Source organism: Lonchura striata, chromosome 2, assembly GCF_050655825.1.
Source record: "Lonchura striata isolate lonStrDom1 chromosome 2, ASM5065582v1, whole genome shotgun sequence".
NCBI classification, from domain to species: Eukaryota; Metazoa; Chordata; class Aves; order Passeriformes; family Estrildidae; genus Lonchura; species Lonchura striata.
In genome coordinates this window covers 28,729,358-28,753,984 of record NC_140704.1, presented here as the reverse complement: position 1 = coordinate 28,753,984, position 24,627 = coordinate 28,729,358, and the positions used below count along the sequence as shown (strand labels likewise).

The 24,627-nt window shown below is 35.8% G+C and overlaps 1 protein-coding gene across 8 annotated transcripts in view; it reads left to right on the top strand.

Annotated features, from left to right (window-relative positions):
- DGKB (diacylglycerol kinase beta) overlaps nucleotides 1-24,627 on the top strand; it is a 385,149-nt gene that overhangs the window by 117,405 nt on the left and 243,117 nt on the right. For 7 of the 8 annotated variants that reach the window (XM_085573112.1, XM_021538316.4, XM_021538321.4 and 4 more), the window contains 6 exons: nucleotides 8,233-8,386; nucleotides 9,640-9,675; nucleotides 11,037-11,177; nucleotides 15,451-15,500; nucleotides 16,874-16,948; nucleotides 17,430-17,549. In XM_085573112.1, the coding sequence (XP_085429238.1) occupies nucleotides 8,233-8,386; nucleotides 9,640-9,675; nucleotides 11,037-11,177; nucleotides 15,451-15,500; nucleotides 16,874-16,948; nucleotides 17,430-17,549 (576 nt within the window). The remainder of the gene's footprint in view (nucleotides 1-8,232; nucleotides 8,387-9,639; nucleotides 9,676-11,036; nucleotides 11,178-15,450; nucleotides 15,501-16,873; nucleotides 16,949-17,429; nucleotides 17,550-24,627) is intronic. The other variant, XM_021538320.4, reaches the window with a different exon arrangement.

Here is a 24,627-nt window from a genome sequence, read left to right as displayed (position 1 = left end):
GTGTGGAGTAGAAAGAGAAGATACATGCATTCTTTAATGATGTTAGTAAGGTAAAAAGCATCTGATCACATATCTATGAGATACACTGGATACATTGCAAAGAAATCCACATATGGTCATGATACTATGGAAAATAGTGGTTGCTTTATTGTCAGGTTTGTAGTATTTTGTGCAGTAATAGAAGCATAAAATTCCAAACAACTTTTTAAACTATGAATGAAATGAGATTTTTAGTGTGCCTAAAAACCCCCAAACCATTTTTAATGGCTTTGTTTCTTCATAGTTGTGAATTCTTTAGTCAAAGTAATCAGTGTCATCCTGAAAACTCTCTTGAAATATGTAGTTTATCCTGAAAACTGTATTTAATCAGTTGCCAGGTCTTCAGTTTCTTTGTGACTTCCACTTCTTTAAAATTAAGGTTCTTTAGTAATCTTTTTTTCTAGTTCAATGATGGCCATTTTTTCAAATGTGTCTTTTTATGTGTGCTTGATGTTCTTTCATGTGATTTTGTGTGGTATCTTAAGAAGGATGAACTAGTGTTCAGGTTTAGGGAAAAATAGTATCAGCTAATAGTTTAGGTAGGAAGATCATCTACTTTCAAGACCCCTGCCATGGGCACAGACACCTTCTCCTAGATCAGATTGCTCAGACCCCTTGAAAGCTACCAGGGATGGGGCATCCACAACTTCTGTGGGCAACCTGTTCCAGTGCCTCACCGTCCTCACTATAAAGAACTTCCTAATATCTATCGTAAACTTACTCTTCTTCAGTTTAAAGTTACTACACCTTGTCCTATCTGTACCTGCCTTTGTAAAAAGTCCCTCACCAGCTTTCTTGCCAGCCTCCTTTAGGGACTGAAAGGGGCCTATAAGGTCTTCCCAAAGCCTTCTGTTCTCCTGAATAATCCCAACTCTCTCAGCCTGTCCTCATAGGAGAGCTTTTCTGAGATACAGAAGGACAACAAAAGCCTAGGGTAAAGAATTTTCTACGTAATTGGCTTTTTAAATGTATTTTTATAGAAAAATAGGTAAATGTTTCAGAATGCTTGGTAAGCTTTTTTTGCCAGGAGCTTTTAGCTACTGGGATAGATGGAACTACAGTGTTCTGAGAATGAATTTTAGATCTTGTCTCAGTTTTTCCTCTGAGTGCAGATTATTCTTTATAACTCAAAAAAACCTCCTTTTGTCTGCTCCATCACTATTTTCCTTAAGAGTGTCAGGCAGCTGCTCCAAGTAGGTTGCCTAGAGATGTGCTTGAAATCTGTGATTCCAAATCTGGGGTCTGCAGCTCAGTTTTTTCCCTTTTCCCCACCTCATACACAGTTACCTAATGATGCCTCCTTGATAGCCAAGGTGCAGTGGAGAAAGGGTTGTAAACAAGTTTGGAAGAAAGACTGGTAATTTCCACCTCTGCTTGCTTGGCCCAGATGTCACCTCCTCACATATTCAGTCTGTACACAAATGGCACTGTCTCTCTCTCTCTCTGTCTCTCTCTCTCTGTCTCTCTCTCTCTGTCTCTCTCTCTCTGTCTCTCTCTCTCTTTCTCTCTCTTTCCAGACTTCTATTTTAAGAAACATAGGTGTTATTTGGTATTATCTTTTGCAATTGCTACTTTTTATCCATATAGTTATTATTACTTTAATTTTATATATTTATATTTTAAAATATGTATAAGGCATATCAGAGTACTGTAATAAACTTCTAGTGTAATGTATTATTCTAAGAATAGTACTATGAAGATAATTCTTCACCTAATAATTTCTATTTCATCCTAGTTCTTAAAGGGCTATTTGAGTGAAGGAATTTTCTCCAAAGTAATGGGAGTTGGCAGAGCAAATCCTAAATGTTTGTAACTTCCTTCTAAATTGAAGGATGCTGTAAGACATAATCTTAAGAAAAATTTCCACTTCAACACATTGGTTGAGTATGGGTTCTTTACCAAGAAAAAATTAATTGAAACTACAGATCTATATTTGCTTAGTCAGACATCATGGCTGGAATGTTCTCACAGTATGTGGAAATAAAAACAGATTAGACTGCTGTAATGAAAACTGCTTCTTCTGTTTTTAATAAGAAGAAAGTAACAGTGAGTTTTTTGCACTGATGGAGTTTTTTGTGGGTAATCTTTTAATGGAATTTACATTAAAACCCCCACAGCTGTTAGATCTTTTGGACTAATGCATGCATCCAAAAATTTAATTGTAAAATACATGCAGGATATGAGATGACATGTTATAGTCCCAGAGGAACTGAGGTACCTCACTGAGCAATCTATAATTGCTGTTTGCTGCTTCATTTAGAATTAGTATATGATGGTGTGTATGGATGAATATTTATTTATGTATATGCAATACATGTATTTGTTCCGTTTCTTCTAGCATAGGAGTAGATCTTGAATGGACTATTTCCTTTGTGAGTAAAGATAGCATCCAACTCTGGTATGGCAATTTAAAAAGAAATGAAATAAAATCTTGTCTCATCTATTTTCCATGAAATTTATCTCAGCATCTTAAATTTTTCCATGTGTCCAGAAGTGCTGCCTTAACAGCTGAAACATTTTGGCCTCTTTTTTGATACATCTCTGTGAGTACATGTTCAGATCACCTCATTCATAGGACTTTATCAGTAATTTGTTCAGTCACACTTTTACAAATGAATGTTTAATAATTTTTAGAAGTACAGAAATCTTATTTTTACCTTCAGTGATTCTTCAACTCTTTCCTGATATTTGGATGCTCCTTAGAGACACAGGTTTGAATTTCCTCAGGCGAGTGGGAAATCAGCCAGGGTGATTCCCACTAGTGAGTTGTCTTTACCAGGAGATTTTTTTTTTTCCTCAACAAGAGGAAAAAATCTGTCACTTTTTCTTTGCTTTCAGAAGGAAGTGATGGTCTCAGTTGTACTTGGTGCATAGCACATATTTTGATTTTTCTGTGGATGATTTTATTTTTCTAATAAATGAACATATCTAGTGAGAACCTTCTATTCTGTGGCCAGCCAGTGACCTAGACCTCATTATAAACTTTGGTCTGTTTCTTCTTTATCTGTTTGGAAGGAGCTTAGAGGAAAAAAAAAAACCAACAAATACTTATGGGTTAAATGGAAGTTGTTGGAAGTTTAGGGCTAGGATGGTTAATGAAATGTTACGGATTTTCCCCACAATTTATGGTGTAGGAAAAGATGCACATTTTTTAATTTCACTATGCATTGAGTCATAGTGAGTCCAGTTCCATGTTTGTATTCAGAAAAGATGAAAATTGTTCAATGGTTTGCACATTTTATTTGCTAAAAATAATTATTGAAGTTAAATTTTTGCAGTGTTGCCCATGTCTTACATTCCTTCTCCTTTTCTTTTTTCCAAGGTGAATATATAATTTTTAGGGTTTTTTTCTTATATTCAGGTGTTTGGAAACATTGATAAAATCTATAAGTAGGAACTAACTACTTCTAAAAAATATAATAAATTTTATATTTATTTTATGGTTTAAATTAGCTGAAACTCTGTGGTGGTTTTGTGCACTTCTCTGGAGTTATACCAAACTTTTTCATTACCAAATGAAATTTTATTACCCAGTAATACAGAAGTCTTATTTTGTGAAGTTTCTTTTTGTAAAACATAAGGACCTCCAATAAACTTGGTGAATCAGTTTGATGTATAAACATAGAAATCCAGTTTTATATGATTACTATAAAACCCTTTATTTTTCTGTGACCTAAAGGCAAGGATTTTATTAGAGTCAAAGCTAAAACTGCACATATTTTTTTCTTTGTTTAGACTCCCTCAGAAGATTTAGGCCAAATTATTTGCAAGTTCTTGAATGTTTTTCTGATTCAATATGTCCTATTTTATCTCTGTTATGTTGAAAATTTTCCTGAAATCCCTAAACTTGTGGTCATAATCTTCCTATGCCCTGATCGTCTCTTGTGCAATGGAATGAATGAATGAATGAATTAATTAATGTGCCAGGCTAATTGTTGTCAGTTTGGTACATCCTCTCATGCTCTCATCCCCTCACTTTGAAACATCATGGAAAATGCTTTCTGAAATGCTAAATCCTTCTTTCTCAGATTCATTTAAATTCAGCTGGAGCTTCTGGAATGCAAGCAACTGTTGAAAATTAAGCAATTAGCCTGCAAGCTTAAGAAAACCGCATCCACCATTTTGGTTTTTATATTATTCTGATGTTATTGATCTGAACTGTTTAATTAATTTTTGGGAATTCATTAGCATAAATAAATTATTTTCAGACCATACCAAAATTCTCTGAACTTTGCATCTGAGAAATTCTGATAATGACAGTGAAATTTAAAAGGAAGATGAAGCATAATGCATGTTAAGGTGAAAGATTATTGTTCTCTCCTTTCCTTCTATTTTTTGTCTTTTTGCTCACCAAAACATTGTGCAATACATTTGAAAAGTGGCTGGGGTTGGGGGAAAATGCTGGTAATCAAAGGAAGTGTACTTACTTGCTGCAGCATTTCCCAGTTTCAGAAGGGTAAAATTCCATGAGGAAATATAAAAATAGTCTACAATTTCAGATAGAGAAATGGCTATAATATTGTGTGTTGTTTTCTCTATTGTGAAAGTAGTTTTAAATTAAGCTGAGCAAAAGTTTTACATATTTTCATGCTCTGTTCTAAATAAACCATACTTAAACCCCTACTTGGTTTTCTAGCACCTCTAACTCCTCTGGCTTCTACAGTTCTGCTCTCAGGAATTCTTTTAAGAAATTCTTCCATTTTTCTGCAGTTGTGTAATAAGTTATGTGTATTACAATGAGAGAGAGATGGTAGAAAAGGCACTGAAAGCAATTTAAAAGTGAACCTGTGATCTTTTGGAAGATCACTCTTTTTCACTGGGAAGCTTGTGGATGATCCAGACTACTCCTAGGTCTGCTGTAGACTAGCTTAGTTATCTTATTTACTGTATGCACATTTGCAAAAACAAATCTCTAGAAATGACTATACCATTTTAGAGCTCAGTTCTAATAGGATAATCTACAATTATATTAGATCCTCTAAAATGTTTTTCAGCTATGCAGTATTAGAATGCCAGATTTTGAGGTTTTAAGCAAGAATACAATCACAGGGCCCTACACAGAGATCTCCCTTAGGCAGGATTAGTTTTATACATTCTTTACATATAGCATGTGATTTCGCACCTGCATTTTTGGCTATTCTAAACATTTTTGATGTGTATTCAAGTAATTTCCCAGCTCCTGTCTAACTTCCATTATAATTTCAAAGCTTTTGGATGTGCAATACCTGAACTCTGGTCATAAGAATATTGCTGCTATCCTGGGGGAATACAGGTTGCAGAGCATGTTAGAACAGAGGATAAAGCACTGTCAGCTGAAGAAACCTGGCTGTAGAACAGCATTTAGAACAGCCACCCACTTTGTTTCATCTTTTGCTGAGCCACCCTGATTGCTGGAATTCAGGATGTCAGATGTAATAAATGGACATGGCAGCCAGGTCATGTGTAAATTAGCATCTCTTGTCTTTTCTAGCAGTTTGGAACATGTGTTGGAAGATATTGCCTTAAATGATAGTCAGACCATCTTTACAAAATATTGAAAAGTTTGAACATCTTTGAGAAAGGGTTTTCAGGAAGAAAGAAGTACATAATTTCAAACTTGCTTATTTTTCTAGTTCTCTACACAGGTATAATTCTGAACCCATTAAGTTAAAAAAAAAAAAAACAAAAAAAAACCAAAACAACAAAAAACCTTAGCATAAGGATTTAGTTATTGCTGGCAGCTTGGAGAACCAGTGTCACTCAGGCAGCAGTTCAAAAATCTAAGGTGGCTCTAAACTCAGGGAACATTTTTTGCAATATATACATAAAATCCACAGACAAGATAAAGAAAAGATTAATGTAATGTAAAGATATTTATATGGCCATCCATAAACCTTAATTTAAATGGGATTATAATTTTGGTTTAGTTTCCATTTTCACTTAGCTGTTTTTTGTGTATATGATTCATTTAGATAGCTAAGATGCCTTTCATTAATGCACAATTTAACAAAGCAATTTTAGATTGCTAAAGTCAGTTGATTTAGTGATTTATGTATTTTTTATGCTTGCAGATAAAAATATGTTTATATAATGCATATTAGTGTAACTAATTACTGATTTACTTGAATGCTGATACAAATACTTTTGTTATTGTGATTCATAGTTTATAAACAGTGAATTAAATGTCAGTGGCTTTATTAGAGAGAAAAAGTGTAAAGTTTGTAGCATGAATGCAACAGTGTATGATCCAAGGTAAAAGAGTGTGGCTGAAACTGTCTGATGAGATAATTTCCATGTTCAAGGTGATTATTTCAGTTTTACACTCATCTTGAGCATTGTGAACATTTTTTTCAGTCTCTCATATTTTTGTCTTCAATAGATGAGAGTTTTATTGGTTCCACTGTGCTTCTTTCTCAAATAAGGTGTTCTGTATGAGAAGCTCAGCAGAGATAATGTCTCACCATTCTTGCATTCCTAATAATTAGGACTTGCACAAGAATAGTTAAATTTTGCAATTTGTGTTGTTGGTCCCTCATAAGGATGATGATGCACATTTAAAACATTACCTTTCAGTAGTTAGGTCTTGATCTTAATGGGAAACATCTTTTTTAGCATGCACATAAAATTTCAATATCTCATAAATACATTAAAAAAGTAAAAGTCAAAGAAGTCAGGGGAAGAGAAGTTTCTGCTCCTTCGTCTTAAAATTATGTTAAAATAATAGCAAAAATTATTTATACTGTGACTCAGATTCCAAATTCACTGAGGCCTTTGAAAGTTTCTATTTTCTTTTTTTCTGGTATGGTTTAAAGCTGATTCTTGATAGTATTTTCCCTCCTTCCATGGTCACTGTGATGGAGTAAACTAAATGGAGTGCAACTAAAGGAGTTGCACTAGACTTTTTGATGGAGATATGGAGTATTTCCTGAACAGAGAAATTTCTCAAAGTCAGTTTTGTGGTATCATGTGGATTTATCCCTTAATTATTTAACAATTGCAAGTTGCTGTTCTGTTTGATCTATAAAGAAAGTAACACTATGTTTTATCAGAGTAATAATAAGCTGTTTTACAATTATAAATGTAATGATAAATATGCAGTTGTGTCAGTATGTTTCAGGATACCTTTATCTTCATTCTCTATTAGCAAGATAAAATTGGATCATAATGCTCTGCATTGCTGTGATCCCATTGCAGCCTACACCTTCCTTGAGGGGGAGGTGCTGATATCTCCCTGGTGACCAGCAACAGGACAAGAAGAAATAGAAGGAAGATGCATCAGAGGAAGTTTAGATCAGGCATCAGGAAAAGGCTCTTCACTGGGAGACTGGTTGGTCAGTGGAAGGGACTTTCCAGAGCATGTTTTAGTCATGGCACCAAGCCCATCAGAGGTCAAGAAGCATCTGGATGGTGCTCTTAGTTATATGGTTTAGTTTCATGTAGTCCTGTGAGGAGCAGGGAGTTAAACTCAATGGTCCTTGTGTATTCCTTCCAACTTGAGATAATCTATGACTCATTTTTTTACTTAAAACAGACAATGCTGTTTTTAAGAAAAAAACATCATTCAAGTTTTATTAATTAGCTTTTACCTTGCTGGCAATAGCAAAATGAAATTAAGCTATATGACAAATGTTTTGGATCAACAACCTTTGTTTTTTCCCCTCTAAGTAATGCTGCATATCTAAGTACTCTCATTTGACTCTTCAAACCTGTTTGAGACAAGGTGATTAGTAACTCTTTGACAAACACCAGCAAAGCATGTTGTCATGTAGGAAAAGACAGGAGGCCTTCAATTCCCTGAATTAGGCATCCAAAAGTCTCCTGTTTTTTGTCTGCCTAATTATAGGAAAAGCTAAAGACATGCTAAGTACATCCCTAGGAGCTCTGGAGGCTCCTTTGGATGCCAATCAAGAAATTTGAGAGCATGGAACTTGATTTCAGGATCCTGATATAAGTGCTCTGAATTTACTCTGGGCTGTTTTACACAGTGCTCTGAGGTATTATAGCAATACTGTGAATTTTCAAAGTAATTTTCAAACTTAATTCAATTGTCACTTGCAAGAACAGGTATGCCAGTCTGTATCTTCAGAAATCAGTATATTCAAATACAGTCCAAAACTTTAGTCAACAGAATATTATTTGATGGATTAGTGATTTTTTTTTTCTTTTTTACAAAACATTCAATTCTTTTTCTTTTTTTCTTCCCCATCACTGCAGACAATTGATTTAGAGGGGTTCAAGCTGTTCATGAAGACTTTTCTGGAGGCAGAGTTACCAGATGATTTCATTGAACACCTTTTTACATCATTTAGGAACAAAATCTCTCACTGCAGCCCATTAATTAAAAACAAACCACAGCACCTTTCTGGAGGTAAGTAATAAAATCAGTACTTAAAGAGCTAAAGGTTCCCTCACCCCACTGTGTTACTTCTAATAGCTGTAAATACATGGAATTCTTAACTACATGTTGAGGGATTTTTGTTCTGGTATTTGTGAAATTAGAGAAACGAACTCAGAAAATAGGGAATACTGTGAAAAGGAATTGAAATTAAATGATTTCTTTTTAACTCACAATAATGATGCAGCTGAGACACCAAGTGGACATTCTTTGTCATGTTAATGCTAATCAGATTGCTATGGTTACATGTTCTTGTTGCCTGCTCTCAGGTACAAACACTTAAAAACCTTCAAGCTTCATGCAGGAAGCTCCTGCTGGTGCTCAACCATTTATGTGGCATTGCTGCTGTTTCTCTTAACTGTCTAGGTGTGATTCTGTTATTATTAATCCTACGTACTTTACAGCTACTGATATTTTGAATGTTGATCAAGTGTTAGTATATTACTAAAAGGGATTTTGATTTCAGAAGACACAGCTAAATTCCGCCCTGTAGAAGCTGTACTTAGCTTTCTTCATCTTTTGTGACAAGTTCTGTGACATGTAGTTCTGTGACATAATTTATTCCTATTTGTGGTAAAATTATAATAATGATAATTATTATAACATCATTATTAAGGATAGTGCTGTTATTACTGTTGTTTCAATTGTAAGTTAAGTTTCTTACTCTGATTTTGCCTCCTAAAATATTTTTCTCCTAATTTTTCCAAGTTTGTCAAGAGTTTTTGGGTTTTTTTCTGTTATTAAGTACTTTAGAAATAATATAATGTAATACCAGTTTAGGAAGCTTCCATATGTTTTTAGCATAATGAGAGAAGGACTGGTAGATAAATTGTTCAGTTCACTTTGTGTGAGAATTGTTTCGGCTTGAAAATATACTGGGTTTATTTTGTAATTCAATTTCACGGTTTAAATGTTCCATCCTGATAATTTGTAACTTTTAAGGGGAAAAAACTGTGCATTGATACATTTTGATGTGCAAATGGAAACTATGGAAACACTTGTTTTTGGGTATCTAGTAATTTTTAAATGTTACCAATAGTGAAAAAAAGGAGCTTGACTGTACTGGAAAATAACTGTCAGAAATATTAGACATCCTTCTGGAAAATGGAGGGGTAAGTGAGAGCTAGAGAAATGACAAGGAAAGTAGCAGGGTTCATCAGTCTGTCAGGTATGTGCACTTAGTCTCTTTTGGTCCACTCATGTCTGTTTATAAACTGTATTTTCAGTGAAGGTGTCTGAAGAGAGATGGAAACAGATGCCAGGTAAGCAGCAGGACTGGAAGTCATCAGTAAGTCAGTACATTGCAACCAACTCTTCCCATGTCTAATTAAGAAGTAATAATTTAACCTGTATCTTGCAGCTGATAGGTTAAAAGGTACCTTAAAATTTGTATTTATTTTCATTTGGATTTCAGCACTGTTTATTTTTGAGAATAATTGTCCCAGGTTTAATAATTCTTTTTATTCTGTGAATATGATTTATATAAGAGTGGAATATGAGCTATTTGTGTAAGTTGTGTGATTAAAGCTAGCATATAACTGAATAAAATATTATAATGTCTTAATTTTAATGACACTTGACTGACATGCAAGCTCATTAAAAAGAATATTGACTTATTAAATATTTTTGTTCATTTAATATTTATTTTTTGTGTTTATTGTTTGCTGAAATCATGAAAATGTTGCATGCCAATTTGCTCTTTTTAACCTTATTTTATTGTTTTAACATGTGTATGTCATAACATGTAGGCATAACTTTTAAAATGTAGTCTTTTAAGATGCATCCAGATGGCAGTGAAGTTTTTCAAGCTAAATTTAGGGAGAGAGGGGACAACCCTCAGTCAGTGAAAAATGTAACAAACTTGTATAGAAAGTTTTTACTCCTTTCGCTGTGTTCTGCTGTCCTTTCCATTTTTCCCTATTTTGGTCCTGTAGATTCCAGTAACATCATCAAGACTGGTCATACTAATGTTGTACTGAAACAAAACGTTTGGCAATTGTGAAACTTTAATTCCAAGTGGTACACTGGAACTGCTATTAATCACAATGTCTGAGCAATTATTATGACTATTATTTAAATTCTAAATTTATTTTCTCAGTAGTCTGTCACTGAGACTTCTGTGTTTTAAATATGTGCTGCACTGACACACATCTGGCTGTGTTTTTGGGATAACAGTACACTTGGGTATTAGTAGAGTTTTTGTTGACACTAAAACATCTTCAATTAGTGTAGTTGTTGTCAATCTATAAATTAGATGAAGCTTCTACAAGCACAAGAAAGTGGATGCAGACTTGGGATTGTTTTTAATATTTAGCATCTACTATGGTAGAACAAAAATATTCACCAAATCATTTTGTAGTCGAATGAAATCAGATCAGCACAAATTAAAAAAAAGTTTATGTCATTCCCATAATTGGGTGAGGGGCGGGGGAGGTTGGATAGTTTATTTTAATTCTACCTTTGCTGGATAAACTATGAACATGAATTGTTTAAAGCTTTATATTTAAATTAAGAAGTAATTGGAGATTCAGATAAAACAAAGATGAATGCATGCAGAAGTTGCATTTTCATTTTCTGCTTGTGTCATATATTCAGACTAACAAAGGCTATGGATTGTTTCCAGGTCTGAGACTTAACAAGGGTACCTCTACATCCAGACCTCCTACTCCTGCCAACTCACATTTACCAGACATGATCCAGCTGAAAGATATTGTTTGCTATTTGTCACTGCTAGAAAGAGGAAGACCTGAAGACAAGCTAGAATGTATGTTCTTTTTTAATTTTAAATATTTATTTCCATAAGTCATCAAATATTTTATTTCTGAATTTAAGAACCAGTTTTGAGCAGATGGGTTATAAAAATCTGATTCTAGGTGACCCTAATTGCAGAAATTATTTTTTTCTTCCTAATGGTGAGATTTTAAATTAAATTTGTTCTATCTAGCATTTGCTAAAATGGGGAGTAAGGATTGTACATTCTCTAGTTACAATAATGCTCTCTACACTGTCTTGTCTTGTTTAGTATCAGATCTGAGAAAAGCAGACAAACTATACTGAGTATACTTAGAGATCTATAGATGGGGTGAATAACCTGTACTACACATCCTAATACAAACAAAGAATAGTTGCTAATATAGGCTTTGGGTCCTATAATATTATTGAATACTGAAAAGCCAAGAATGGTCCAAGTCTGCACCACTGTTGGGAAGGAGTGTTTGACACAGGGAATTAAAAATTCTTGCTTGGTTGTTTTGTTTGGTTTTTATTTTTTGATTAGCGCCTTGGTCATTAAAATGCAACACACTACCTATTAAAAAAGTCAAAAAACAACCCTGTGAGTTTGATCTATAAATGGGAGGAAAAAAGAAGAAAACTTGTTTCCTTATTGTGGAATTTTAGAAATTAGTTTCTCATGTGGCTAAATAGTCAGACCAATCATATGGTCCTTATTGAGGAGAAATATACTTCAATATACATAAATGGTCTGTTTATAAAAGATCCGTGGGATCAGGCTCTCTTATGCAAAGTAAGTGTTCAATATGTTAGGATGTGCAAACAGTAGGCTGCTTCTGTCAAAATAAGAAATTCATTACAAGGTTATATGTTGCTGAAGTATCCTGATGTTTTGTTAACCTGTAGTTAGCTTACAGTGGCAACTTTGTATTGCAAGGTCACAGCAAATCCCCCAAATCCCCCAAATTTGGTGATATTATTTTGGTATCATATGAGTAAAATATGAGAGTATAAGTGTGTGAATGCACATTCAGAACACAGACACAGAAAAACTGAGATCCAAGGACTGAATTTAATTTACAGTGTAATAACTGCTGCACGGTAGTGAGTTATGCAAGCCTTACCAGAGCTCTGAGGAGCTCGATGCACAAACCACGGCATGAAAGAGAGATCACTTGCCTCCTCTGGTGTCAGGAGTTGGAGAAACAGAGGAGCAGATGATAATTGCAGTACAGGATTTTCCATCAACTTCCTGCAATAGCCTGCAGTAGGAGCTGCATGGGCAAAAGACTGTTATATGTTATTTAAGAGCGAGAGAGTATGACCTACTATGTGTATGGTAGTTAAATATTTTGTGTATTCAAAGTCACTTGTATTTGCTACATATAATTCTGGGCATGTGGTTTAATGGGTTTATTTTCCTCTTTGTTATACAGAATTGAAATATACCATGTATTTTAGCTTTATAGTATTTAAATTTCAGCTTATGCTGCACCATTGTATGCAGACTTTTATGTTGATTTAAGTTGAATTCTCATTGTAAATTAATGGTATAATTTAACTCTTTTTCTGAATTTGAAAGTAGTAGGTCTGATGGCTGTAATGTAAATTATAAGTTTGTAGCAATGAAGGGAAAAAAGAAAAATGGCTTATTCTGGATTTGCCAACATTAATATCAATACAAATTTCAAGTAGTGGTTTTAATTTTTTTTTCAAATGTCAAAAATTGGGAAAAAATAGTCATAGCTCAGTATTTGGAAATTTAATTCAGGATATGCAGAACATGAAAGTGGTGCTTTCAATTAAAATTTGATGTAGGCTGAAGGATAAACTACACTAAGAGAAAATAATGTTTCATCTTTGGATCTACATGATCTACAGATTTTTAGAGATTTATAAATATTCCAGAAGATAAATGGATTTTCTAACCTATTAAGAGTTTAGAGAGGTCTTGCATAGTGTGAACTTCACCTATTTGGCATGCTCAGCACATCTATTATTCATAATCTATGTATGATCTGAATATACAGAAAATCCCAAACATTCCTCACAGAGATACACTGAAAGAAAATATATAGCCATATAGTCAGGTAAGGGAATAGGAAAAGAAATACAAAATTTGAAAGAAAAAGAAATACAAAAATTTGACTTGGTCTCTGTAGCTTGCATCAGAACTTTTGTTTGGTTGTTTTCATCATTTTGTTGTTGCTTTGGTTTTGTTTTTTTTTTTTTTTTTCCTCCTAGAGTGTGTAAATCAAGAGCATGAATATTTAGAGTGTATGAATAGAAAAGAGATTGCATGCCACACCACTAGCATAGTTTCCAGAATCTAGCCAAGAGCACAGATTGAGCCTTTTTGCTACCCTATACCTATGTAATTGGAAAGACTTAGTTTCTACAAAGGTGAAACAGTTATAATTATGCTAATGTTGGGTTTGAAATGACTGATTATAACTACTGATTCATATTAAAGGAAAAAAAAAGTTGTAAGCAGTACTGCTCTGGAGTGGGTAAAGGTCACAGAGATGCTAAAACTTGCTGTAAAATATGATCTCAACCTGTGTCTAAAATCATAGAGGAGGAGGAAGGAGAGCCAAATGATTTTAACTTTATTGTGGAGTGATTCAGTTATTCATCCCTATGGAAACTGTGAATGCCTAATGGTACCTTTGGCAGACAATATTAGCTGTCAAGCTCTGAGAAGCTTTGGTGGAAGGTGTACTAGCAGGGGCAGTACCAATCTCTGGTGGCTTTTGGCATTAACATGTTTTACGCTGAGACAATTTTGCTGTGGTAACTCTAGGGAAAGAAGGATATTTTTATAGGTTTTCCTAACCTGTAACTAATGAATCATGGGCCTCTGTGCCATGAAATAGTGTACTGCTGTAAATATAATCAATCTTATATTACAGCTCTTAAGAGCAATGCAAGGTAGTGGCAAAAATTGCTGAAGCGGTATAGAGGTATAGGTATTGCCTTTTTTCCACACAGTCAGATGATCAACTCATTCCTAAGGTGGAGTGTATAAGTGAAACAAACCAATACATACAGTTACTATGTTTTGCTGAAAGTCCAAAAATGATCAAATTATTTCTGAACTTACTCTCTAATTGCTAGTAATTTCTTCTCACTTCTCATTATATAGTTTCCTGAAAATTATGGTAAGCTTTGTTTGTGAATTTTTTTTGGACTGTAACAGCATCCGCTATGGATCCAGTGTAGTAGGATTCCTCAGTGTTAAATAGGTCATATGTAACATTTCCAGAGACATCTGATTAAACAATAAGATTGCTTGTGTTTTGCTATTGGTGAAAGCATTACATTGTCCTGGAACTACCACTACATGGGCTAACTTCTTCATCCCTAAACAATAGGTGTAGGGGTAAAAAAAATTATGCTGCTGAAGAGCATGGTGGGTATTTGGATTTCAGAGCTCTGACAAACTGTCCCTGAATGTAGGGACAAAGAGTGGGGTATTTGTAAACTTCTGGATTTCCTTTTTAGTCTTCTAACAGTATTCCTATGAAAGCTTTATGCTTTGCTGGTTCCAAATATCTTGACAATGGTCCATGTATCCTTTCTTTTGCCTAGGATCAAGTCATGATACAATCTTGAAAGTGTATTTCTGGATATTGTCAAAATATACCTTTTTGTCTGCGTGGCTCCCCAGAATGTTGGGAGTACATTTTGAAATTGATGAAGCAAGTATGGTCCTGGAAGAAGTCATACTGGCAGTTTGTGATGAATGTTTATTGTTGGATTTGGATGCTTAAGTATTTAAAATATTAATTCTGTGTTTTATTTAATTGTTCAGAAAATAGTTTCTAAAGCAGTATCACTGTTGAATAGTGATAGCTGCAGCCAAGGGAGTAGCATTGTGACTTAAGCAGGCTTATCAATGTTTGTATCTAATTGTGTGTTACCCTGTGTTTGGTTAGATCACAGAGAAGGACCTTTTGGTAGTAGTCATGAAGACAGATCCTCTCTAGAGGGAAGCAAAATCAAGTTCACACACCAAATTAGCTGTTAGGGTGCTGGTGTGGAAACGGTGCGATTGTACTCTCCGGCTAATAAGTCTCATTGGAGGCACTGCGGCAGGGTAGTTGCTGAGTGAAACCTTTCACATAATGCAACTTGTTTGGAGGGTCTACATCTAGTCTGATCATTAAACAAAAATCTTATTACTTACCCTTTCTTTGAAACTCAATCTTAGTAGTTTTGTGTTTTGGTTTGGAGCTGTTTGTTTTTTTTTTTTAAAGAGATGTATATGTTGTGTTTTCTAACTGAGTTTTCCTTCTTTTCAGTTATGTTTCGCTTGTATGATACAGATGGGAATGGATACCTGGATAGTTCGGTAATGTTTTTTATGTATTGCGTTGTAAGAGTATATCAACATGGCAAAACTATACAAAACTACATTCATTCTATTCAAGTTTATATTTATCCTGAATTATTAGAAGCAGTATAATATATAGTCAATAAAAATTTATTCATTTGAAAAGTAATGTTTGAGTTTTCCAATGAGAAGTACTGCTCCTACAATTGTATAAATTTTCAGTTGCTGACACTGCTGTCATGGAATGCTGTTCTATAGTCTTCTGATTTTTAATGATACTACTGTAGGAAACACATTAATATGATTCCAATAATTCTGGTATGCTGCTGGGAGATGTGTATGAAAGCACCATTTGTACAGATTTCATTAAAAAGTATAAGTGTGAGAGTCACACAGTGCATTTATGTGGAGAGTTGTCATAACTTATTATTAAGAATGAAGCAACAATATTAAGGGCAAAGTTTTGAGGAGTAGCCCAGCCAAATGTTAGAAGAGAAGTTGGAGGTATGGAAATAATTTTTAAAGATGTAACTATTTTTTCTGATAGCTAACAGAAACAAGTGTTCTATTAGCAGTGTTAGGTTTTTTTTTTTCTTTTCTTTGGATTTTTCCCCCTTTTTTAATCTACTGGAAGCAAGACAGCATAGAATGGATTGATAAGGAAGAGGAGGTGATTCCCTTAAGTTGCAGAGAAGTAAGGAAGCAGAATTATATACGGGTGTAAAGTAAATATGGCACCATAATTTTAGGCAATATCAAGTTGAGTTGGATGCCTGGATACAAAGGAAAATTTAGAATGGTCCTAGATAAGCATTTGAGCATGGTTACCAAGCAAACGTGTATATATAAGTATAGAAAAGCCCTAGTGATATGTGATCAAGGGAAATTGAAATACTACTGTAGTAGTAAGAAAATAAATTTATAATAGTTTACAGAATCCACTTTATACCTATTTCTATTAGAAACTTGTGATTTGTACGATTAATGTAAAAAATAATAATTTTAATAGTTTTTTGAGTAGTTTTTCGATTGCTCAAATTAGAATGATGGAATTTAAAGATCATTAAATGATCTTATCACAGGATGGAAATCAGATCGTGGAAACATGGTTGCTTGAAAGATAACTAGGAAGGAAGAATCTGTGACTACTTTCAATTACTTTGATTGTAGGGCTGTATTTCACCTCCCTGAATGCTTTGTAGCCTGTGCAGGATGTTTTGCTAGTAAGCAGATTTACTTCAGAATACAGCTTCCAGTGTAAAGTACATTTCATCAGGAATATTGATGAAATAGTGTCACAGCATGCAGTATGGTTGAATTATTAATTTCTTGCAGTATAATTTTTCTTTATAACCTTGCATTGAATATCATACTTTTTTATTCATCTCTAGGAGCTGGAAAATATCATTGCTCAGATGATGCATGTTGCAGAGTACCTTGAGTGGGATATTACTGAACTAAGTCCAGTAAGTATCCAGTTATCACAATTTTTTAATGTTGCTAGAGACAGCTATCATAATTTTGTGTTACTTCATATCCACGTGGCGTTCTGTAGGTGAGTAAGGTAAAAATAAGCATAGCCTGTGTTCCACTATGGCACTGTGAATTAGCACTTGTACTGGTATTTTGCTGTTTAAATTTGATCTATGAAGTGTTGAATAAATGTAATAATTAACCTCTATAACATAAGTGGTTTGTCTCTGAAAACTTCTTAAGAATGAGTGCACAGAGGACACAAGTTGTTTTGGGATCTTAAGGTATTAATAAAATGTAAACACGAGTATGACACTTTATTTTCTGAACTCATTTGACTACAGCTACCATGCAAGTAATATTTTTGGTTTTTTGTATGAGACAATTGGAGATAGGCATATATCCTAACAAGTTGCTGTATTAGAATATAGAAATAATAAATTAGAACTTACAAGATTTTTCATTAAACTGTAGATTCTTCATGAAATGATGGAAGAAATTGATTATGATCATGATGGCACTGTTTCCCTAGAAGAGTGGATCCAAGGAGGAATGACAACAATCCCACTCTTGGTCCTACTTGGGTTAGAAAATGTAGGTATTAAATAGTAGCATCAAGTTTCTGCTTGCATGTTGACTGTGGCCTTTAGGTTAGTTTCTCTGTGGCCTGTATAAAGAATGACTTTGCTTTACTCCTCTTTATTATTGGCCAAATGACATGCAAAAAATGAACCACGGAATCACTGGCATCAGTTTAAAGCACCAACTAATAAGCTGGCTCTGGTGCTGGAAGTTGTAAAAAGCTGAATAATTTTCCCTGCTAACAACCTGTTAATTCCAAGCTGCAATATTATCTGGTAAGTGTGTTTTACTGCCCATGTGTATGTTACAGCTGGCATGGAGTAGTGTCTAATCTTCTCAGCATGGTACTGGGTTGTGTGGCCTAACTGCACTGAGTCACAGAACAATCTAGGTTGGAAAGAATTTCTGGTGATCTTTGTTCCTGTTGCGCCACAGACTGAGTTATCCAGGGCCCTGTCAAGCCTGGATAATTGAGTGAGGTGGATTCTACCAGTACTGTGGGCAAACGTTCCCTGTGTTAATTGTTCTTAAGGGAGTTTTGTTCATATGTGCAGATGGAATTTCTTCTGCAGCAATTATTGCTGGCTCTTGTCCTGTCATGCTACATCCCTGTGAAGATCTTCTTTCTCTGTAACTACATTAGTAAAGTATAGAAAGAAGCAGTATCAAGGGGGACACTTACACTAATGGATAGAGTATTGTGAAAAATGAGCTTATATTCTCTACATTTACAACCTCACATTAAAGGTAATAGAGATGTAATATGATCCATTTTCTACCAGTTCAACACAGTTCTTTTAAGGCTGGCATGTTTTCAGTGCCACCTGCTGTCCTATATTTGAACTAATTTTTAACTCATCTATTGAAGCATGGGTTTCAAATGCTTTTCTGCTATTTGAAAGAAAGCCTTCTAATATATTTTTAATCTCTTTTGTTAAGTAATTTTCACATATTGAAAATAATAAACAATATTTATTTTCCCCACTTAGTGCAATCTAGACTGCTGTAGTTGCTCTATACTATTTTATTTGCATGAACAATGCTCAGATTGATATTTTGTGCAGGGGAATATGTAACAAGTTTATTGAATAGAAGATAAGTCTTGAAAAATCTAATTAATTAAATTACAAGTAATTTGAATTGAAGACAACTTTCAATGTGTCTGAATCATGCGGTACTAATTCCCTAATTCTATATGTGAGACGGAGTAAGAAAAATATTAAATTACTGTCATCAAACAACAGATTTTTGTCAGGCTGAATTCCACTGTTTCCATAGAATTACTCTTAACCAAGGCCAGCAAATGCTCTCAAGCAAGCAGTATAGCAGATAACTGATAGTGATTTTCAGTACAGATTTTTATTTTATGACAAGTAGTATAGATGTTCTGGAAATATTTTTCAATATCTACATTTCATTTTTTCTAATTTTGAAGCTCCTAAAGTATGGCATAAATTAATGCAGATCATTCTGTAGAGTTTATTTTCATATTAAAGCAAAAGCTGTTAGAAAGAAGCTCTGTTATCCTTTTGAGTATTTTTACTAATTTTTCAATATTTATCATGTTGTGCATAGCTTCACTAGGGAAATACTAAAAATACATAAATAGCAATCAAAATTCTACAGCCTGTTATTAGCATAGGTCAGTGTTTCTGTCATCATGAGTATTCCTAGTTTTTGATGAATTTAAGAGACAAATGTACAGTCATGGGAAAAGTATTACAATACCATGCAAAATGTCTTGTTATCAGTAAACATAGTTTATGTAAACTCCATTACCTACATATGAGCTGATTTGCTAGTAATTTTCTAGTGATTCTCTAGGACAATATGCTACCCTTTAAAAGGGCTCCTATTTTTCTTTCTGTGTTTAAAACTGCTTAATTTTTTAAACCATCACATTATATGTAGAGAAAAGCAATCTTTTAAAATTTTTCATTAAACCAGCAAAAATACACTACTCTCATTTGTTCATAGTTCAAATAAAATTGTATTTTAGGACATTGAAAAGTGAAATCAATACTAATGCCTGTCTGTTATTTAGTGTAAACTGATAGCATGACTTTGATTTTGCAGCATCTAATGTATTATGCAAGCTCTTCATTCCATTGCATCAGTGCCATTAGTCAGACGCTCTTATTTATTTTTGCATGCCATTGTTAGATTTTGCAAACCTAGCTTCCCAAGACTCTGCTTTCTGGGTGTCTAATCTCTCTCATTTTAGTTATGGTAATGAAAAATAAGATAAGAATCTTTTGGACTCACTAATAAAATAAAAAAGTGCTAGTATTTTAAGATTTTCCTCAAGTTGATTAGTATGTTGTTCTGATTTGAAAGCAAAACCAATGAGAGACTCCAAGTCAGAAATAAAATTTATTAGGAAAAGGGAAAAGAAACAAAATACATGCAATAATATGAAAGAAAAACCACTGACAGAGTCAGAATACAATCTAACACCCTTTTGACCAGCATGTTGGTAGCAGTCCAAATTGGAATGGCTGCATTCCTCCTGGAGTGGCAGATGTGGCTCTGTCAGAGCAGTGATCCTGTAGAAGGGTGTAGTCTTCCTCTGAAGGTCCAGTGGAAATCCCCAGCTGTTCCTCTTGGGAACCAGTGGAAAAGCTGAGTCTGATGTCCCCAAAAGCCAGATTATATCCAGGTAGAAATGCTTGGCTCCTCCCTCTGGGCAGAGAATCTCACAATGGGATGTTACAATTCTTACCAGTCACGTAGTGACATTCAATAGCCCATTTTCGGCAGATGTCTCCCTGGAGGGAGAGCTGGTTGTGGAAGAGGTAAGGAAAACTGCCCACTTAACAGAAGGCAACTGCCATACAGATGGCAAATGGAATACATCTTGCCTATCAATCTGGGACATATGTGAAAATAAGGGGCATAACCTACTGCATTATGCTGCTTAGATATGTCCAAGTAATATTCATATGTTGTAAATCAGAGGGAAAAAAGCAACAACAAAACCACCCCCCTCCCCTTGCTCCAAACCCCAAAGCAAAACCACAAAAAACCCCAAACAAAACCCACAAACAAAGAACCCACGAACCAAATTACTCTGTCACCTTCTTGTGAGTGTTAGTTCTGTACTGAATTCACAATGACAAAATTCAAGAGATTGGGTTCAAAGCTTGTCTAGTATGACAGTGGCAAAGAATTGTGGCTATTGTTTATTTAAATAAATTATGATATGAGTGGAATATTTAATTTATTTTGGGTTGGGGTCCATTAACACTGTAATGTACTTAACTGTTGTATAGAGCTTGTATGAAGGATAGAAGATTTTCAGCTGGTCGAATTTGATATGCTAATGTCAGTGAAGCTATGATAATTTATTTCAGTTGCAGATTTGTCATGGTACTTTCAGAATTCAGTTACATTGTTTGTACTTAATCCTTAGTTTCCTGTAATAGCTATACAGAAAGGTCAGATATAATGTAAAAGTTCTATATTACATTTAAAGCCTTTCAATCAGTTTTTATTACATACTGTATTAGATGATTTAGTCAGAATAATTTAAAAATAAGGAGAATTTAAGTGAACTATGGAACTATATGATTTAAAAATAAAAGAACAAACAAGTCAGTGTTTATGAGTAGCGGGGTTGAGATTAGGCTGACCTCTCACACGTTTGTGGCCTTTGCCCTCTGACCTCATCAGTAATCCCTTCAGAGAGAGACAAGAATGTTAAGCTGTAGCTACAAGCATTTACCAGCCACCTGTTACCACGTCAGAGAAGTAACACAGAAATCTGCTTGATTTCCCTCTCTCTCCCTCTCTCCTTCTCTCTCCCTCTCTCCTTCTCTCTCCCTCTCTCCTTCTCTCTCCCTCTCTCCCTCTCTCTCCCTCTCTCCCCCTCTCTCTCCCTCTTTCCTTCTCTCTCCCTCTCTCCCCCTCTCTCTCCCTCTCTCCCCCTCCCTCCCTCTTTCTCCCACTCTCTCTCTGCTCCCCTCCCAGCTTTTGTCATGGACTTTCTTGAAATTTCTAGTGCCCTTCAAATTTATTTGAGATTGACTAATTGAAAAGTTGCTGGTGCGGTTTAGAGTGATGAAGATAATAGGACAAAGAGCATAAAAAAGTCTAATTTCCCTAGGAAATCAACCTTAATATCTGGTTTGTTTTAGTTTGCTGGCCTTTATGTTCTGTTTCCTCCTAAGATTTGATTTTGGAGTTATTATGAAGGTAGACTTCACAAATACAGAGTTCTGTCTCTGAGAATGTACCAGAATAGAAATGACACATTTGATTTTTTGGTGCTTTTGAAAGTAGTTGATGTTCTAAATGAATAATTTGGGTACAAGATGGGGAATTTAAATAAGAACTTAATTGGTTCTTTTTCTGTAGGGATGCTGAGCTAGATACATATACTATTTGGCAATATGTTTTAGAAGAAAAGCTCTTGGAATTGCATACATGTATAATCCATTTGTAATTGGGTGATTACCCTTTTTCTCATTAGCACTGTCTAAATGTGTTCTATATGGCATCTACTGGAACCTTTGTTGTTAAGACAGAGTAATTCTTACTCTGATGTTTAGTTGTTTCAAATTCAAGAATTTTTTTTCAAGAAAAACAAAATGTTAACTATGTAAGAACTTGTTATTTATGTGGTTTAATTTTTAGTAATAAATGTATGAGGTAGTTTTTTGCTGAGTGTCACATTTCAGTCTGGAGTTTTCACAGTCCTCATCAACTTTCCAAATATATTTTTACTTCTATGTTAGTCTTTCACCCAAACACCAATTGGACAGAGATATCTCTGCAGTACTCCTGATTCTTTGGGAAGTGGTCTTTTGCACATTAGTGACCACTAGGCTATTTATTCTACTTCTCCACGGTAGAAACCTTTGAAATTTCTGACCTTTTTATTTGTTTCTGAATTAATTTAAATACATTGACATTGTAAGAGAAGGTGGGCAGTTAACTCATTGATTCTGCCTAGCATCACTTAAGATTTCTTTTGTAATCTATGCACAAAAGGCTTCTTAATGATAGGTTTTCTCAGCCATAAGTGTTGTACTCTGCTCTTTGGTAGGTGTTGTACAGTATTATTCCACCATGATTTGATAGAAGCCCTTGATTTTGCTTTTAAAGTAATTGCATGCCAGGTGCTTGGTCTCACTTTTCCTGTAACAAATGATTACTATCATCTCTGTCAGTGATTGCATAAAAAGGAAGTATAAACTGTAAGTTCAGAAGTGGTAGTGTTTAAAGAAATGCTGTACTTTGGGGAAGTATTTTATTCCCTCTCCACTGGCCACTAGATGTCATGGTTGCACTGTGCCTGGTACTGAATAGTTGCCCTAAGGTGAGAGAGAAGTTTAAAACCAGCAAATGCTGCATAAAGTCAGCAATATTTTGAAATAAGGCAAATATACCTTTCTTTTAAATAATTAATTGTAACTTCCAACCCAGTTCACCTTTTAAATCAAGGTAAATTTTGGTGGAACAAATATTTTTGTTGAATTGAGACTATGTTTCAATTAAATCTTAAGGATCTACTCTTCAAATTCTACTTCGGATCCTCAAGCAGCAAATATTATGTGATTGTACTTAAATATTTTAAAAAACAACATTTAAACTCTTTTAATTGAATGTGGGATAGAATGTTTCAGTGGGAGTCCACACTTGGTGGACTTACTGGTTCTTACTGTGTATATTACATATGTTGCCATACTTTTTGAGCTGTATGTTAAAATGGAATCCAACTAGAAGCTTGCAAAATTTCATTTGTGAGTCCAGGTGATCTATTATACCGTGAGTAATCCCTTCAGGCCTGATTTTGAAATGACTGCTCAAAACCTGGCCAGTTTCATAGTCTTCTGTTTATTTCGTTCAGAGAGGAAGAAGGGCAGGCCTTTTATTGTCCCGAGTGACATTTTTGTAAGTCCTTTCTGAGTTTTCTGGAAGGCCGAAGTTCCATACGCTATTTCCATACAGGCAGAGGGCAAACTCGAGCCCCTTGAGCTGTAGCTCGCTCCCGTTGTGCCAGTTCGTTCCCAGCGGGAGGCAGACTCTCCGTCAGGGATGAAGGAGCTCTGCTGTGGCGGCAGGGCCCGCCGAGGTTGCGGTGTCCCCGCCGAGGTTGCCGTGTCCCCCTGAGGTTGCGGTGTCCCCCGAGGTTGCGGTGTCCCGGCTGAGGTTGCGGTGTCCGTGTCCCCCGAGGTTGCCGAGTCCCCCGAGGTTGCGGTGTCCCCCTGAGGTTGCGGTGTCCCCCGAGGTTGCGGTGTCCCCTGAGGTTGCGGTGTCCCCCGAGGTTGCGGTGTCCCGGCTGAGGTTGCGGTGTCCCGGCTGAGGTTGCGGTGTCCGTGTCCCCCGAGGTTGCGGTGTCCCGGCTGAGGTTGCCGAGTCCCCCGAGGTTGCGGTGTCCCGGCTGAGGTTGCGGTGTCCCCCTGAAGTTGCGGTGTCCCGGCTGAGGTTGCGGTGTCCCGGCTGAGGTTGCGGTGTCCCCCTGAAGTTGCGGTGTCCCGGCTGAGGTTGCCGTGTCCCCCGAGGTTGCGGTGTCCCGGCTGAGGTTGCCGTGTCCCGGCTGAGGTTGCCGTGTCCCCCGAGGTTGCGGTGTCCCCCGAGGTTGCGGTGTCCCGGCTGAGGTTGCGGTGTCCCGGCTGAGGTTGCCGTGTCCCCCGAGGTTGCGGTGTCCCCCGAGGTTGCCGTGTCCCGGCTGAGGTTGCGGTGTCCCGGCTGAGGTTGCCGCGCTGGCGGAGCCGAGGCGCTGCCCGGCCCGGCCCTGGCCCCGCTGCCCTGTGGCAACTTCGCAAATGCCTTTCCTTACTACAGCCCCGCTTTCCCTTTTGTCTCCGGGTTGAAAAAAGCCCGGGAACACGCAGGAGTAACTAACCTCTTCTGTGTATAAGGTGTAAAATAAACGGTGTTTCATGCAGGTATACAATTTTACCGTTATTTACAATTTAATTAATGCGGCATCAAGGTCTCTGCAGATGACAGATTTTGGACAGGGAAACTATACTGTGGCTATTTATGAAGCTTTTAAAAGCCATTTGGTTTTCCCTCCTCTGCTCCCTTTTCTATTTCTGGATGAGTATGTGGATGAAGGCTGTAGAAGACTTTTGTTTAGATT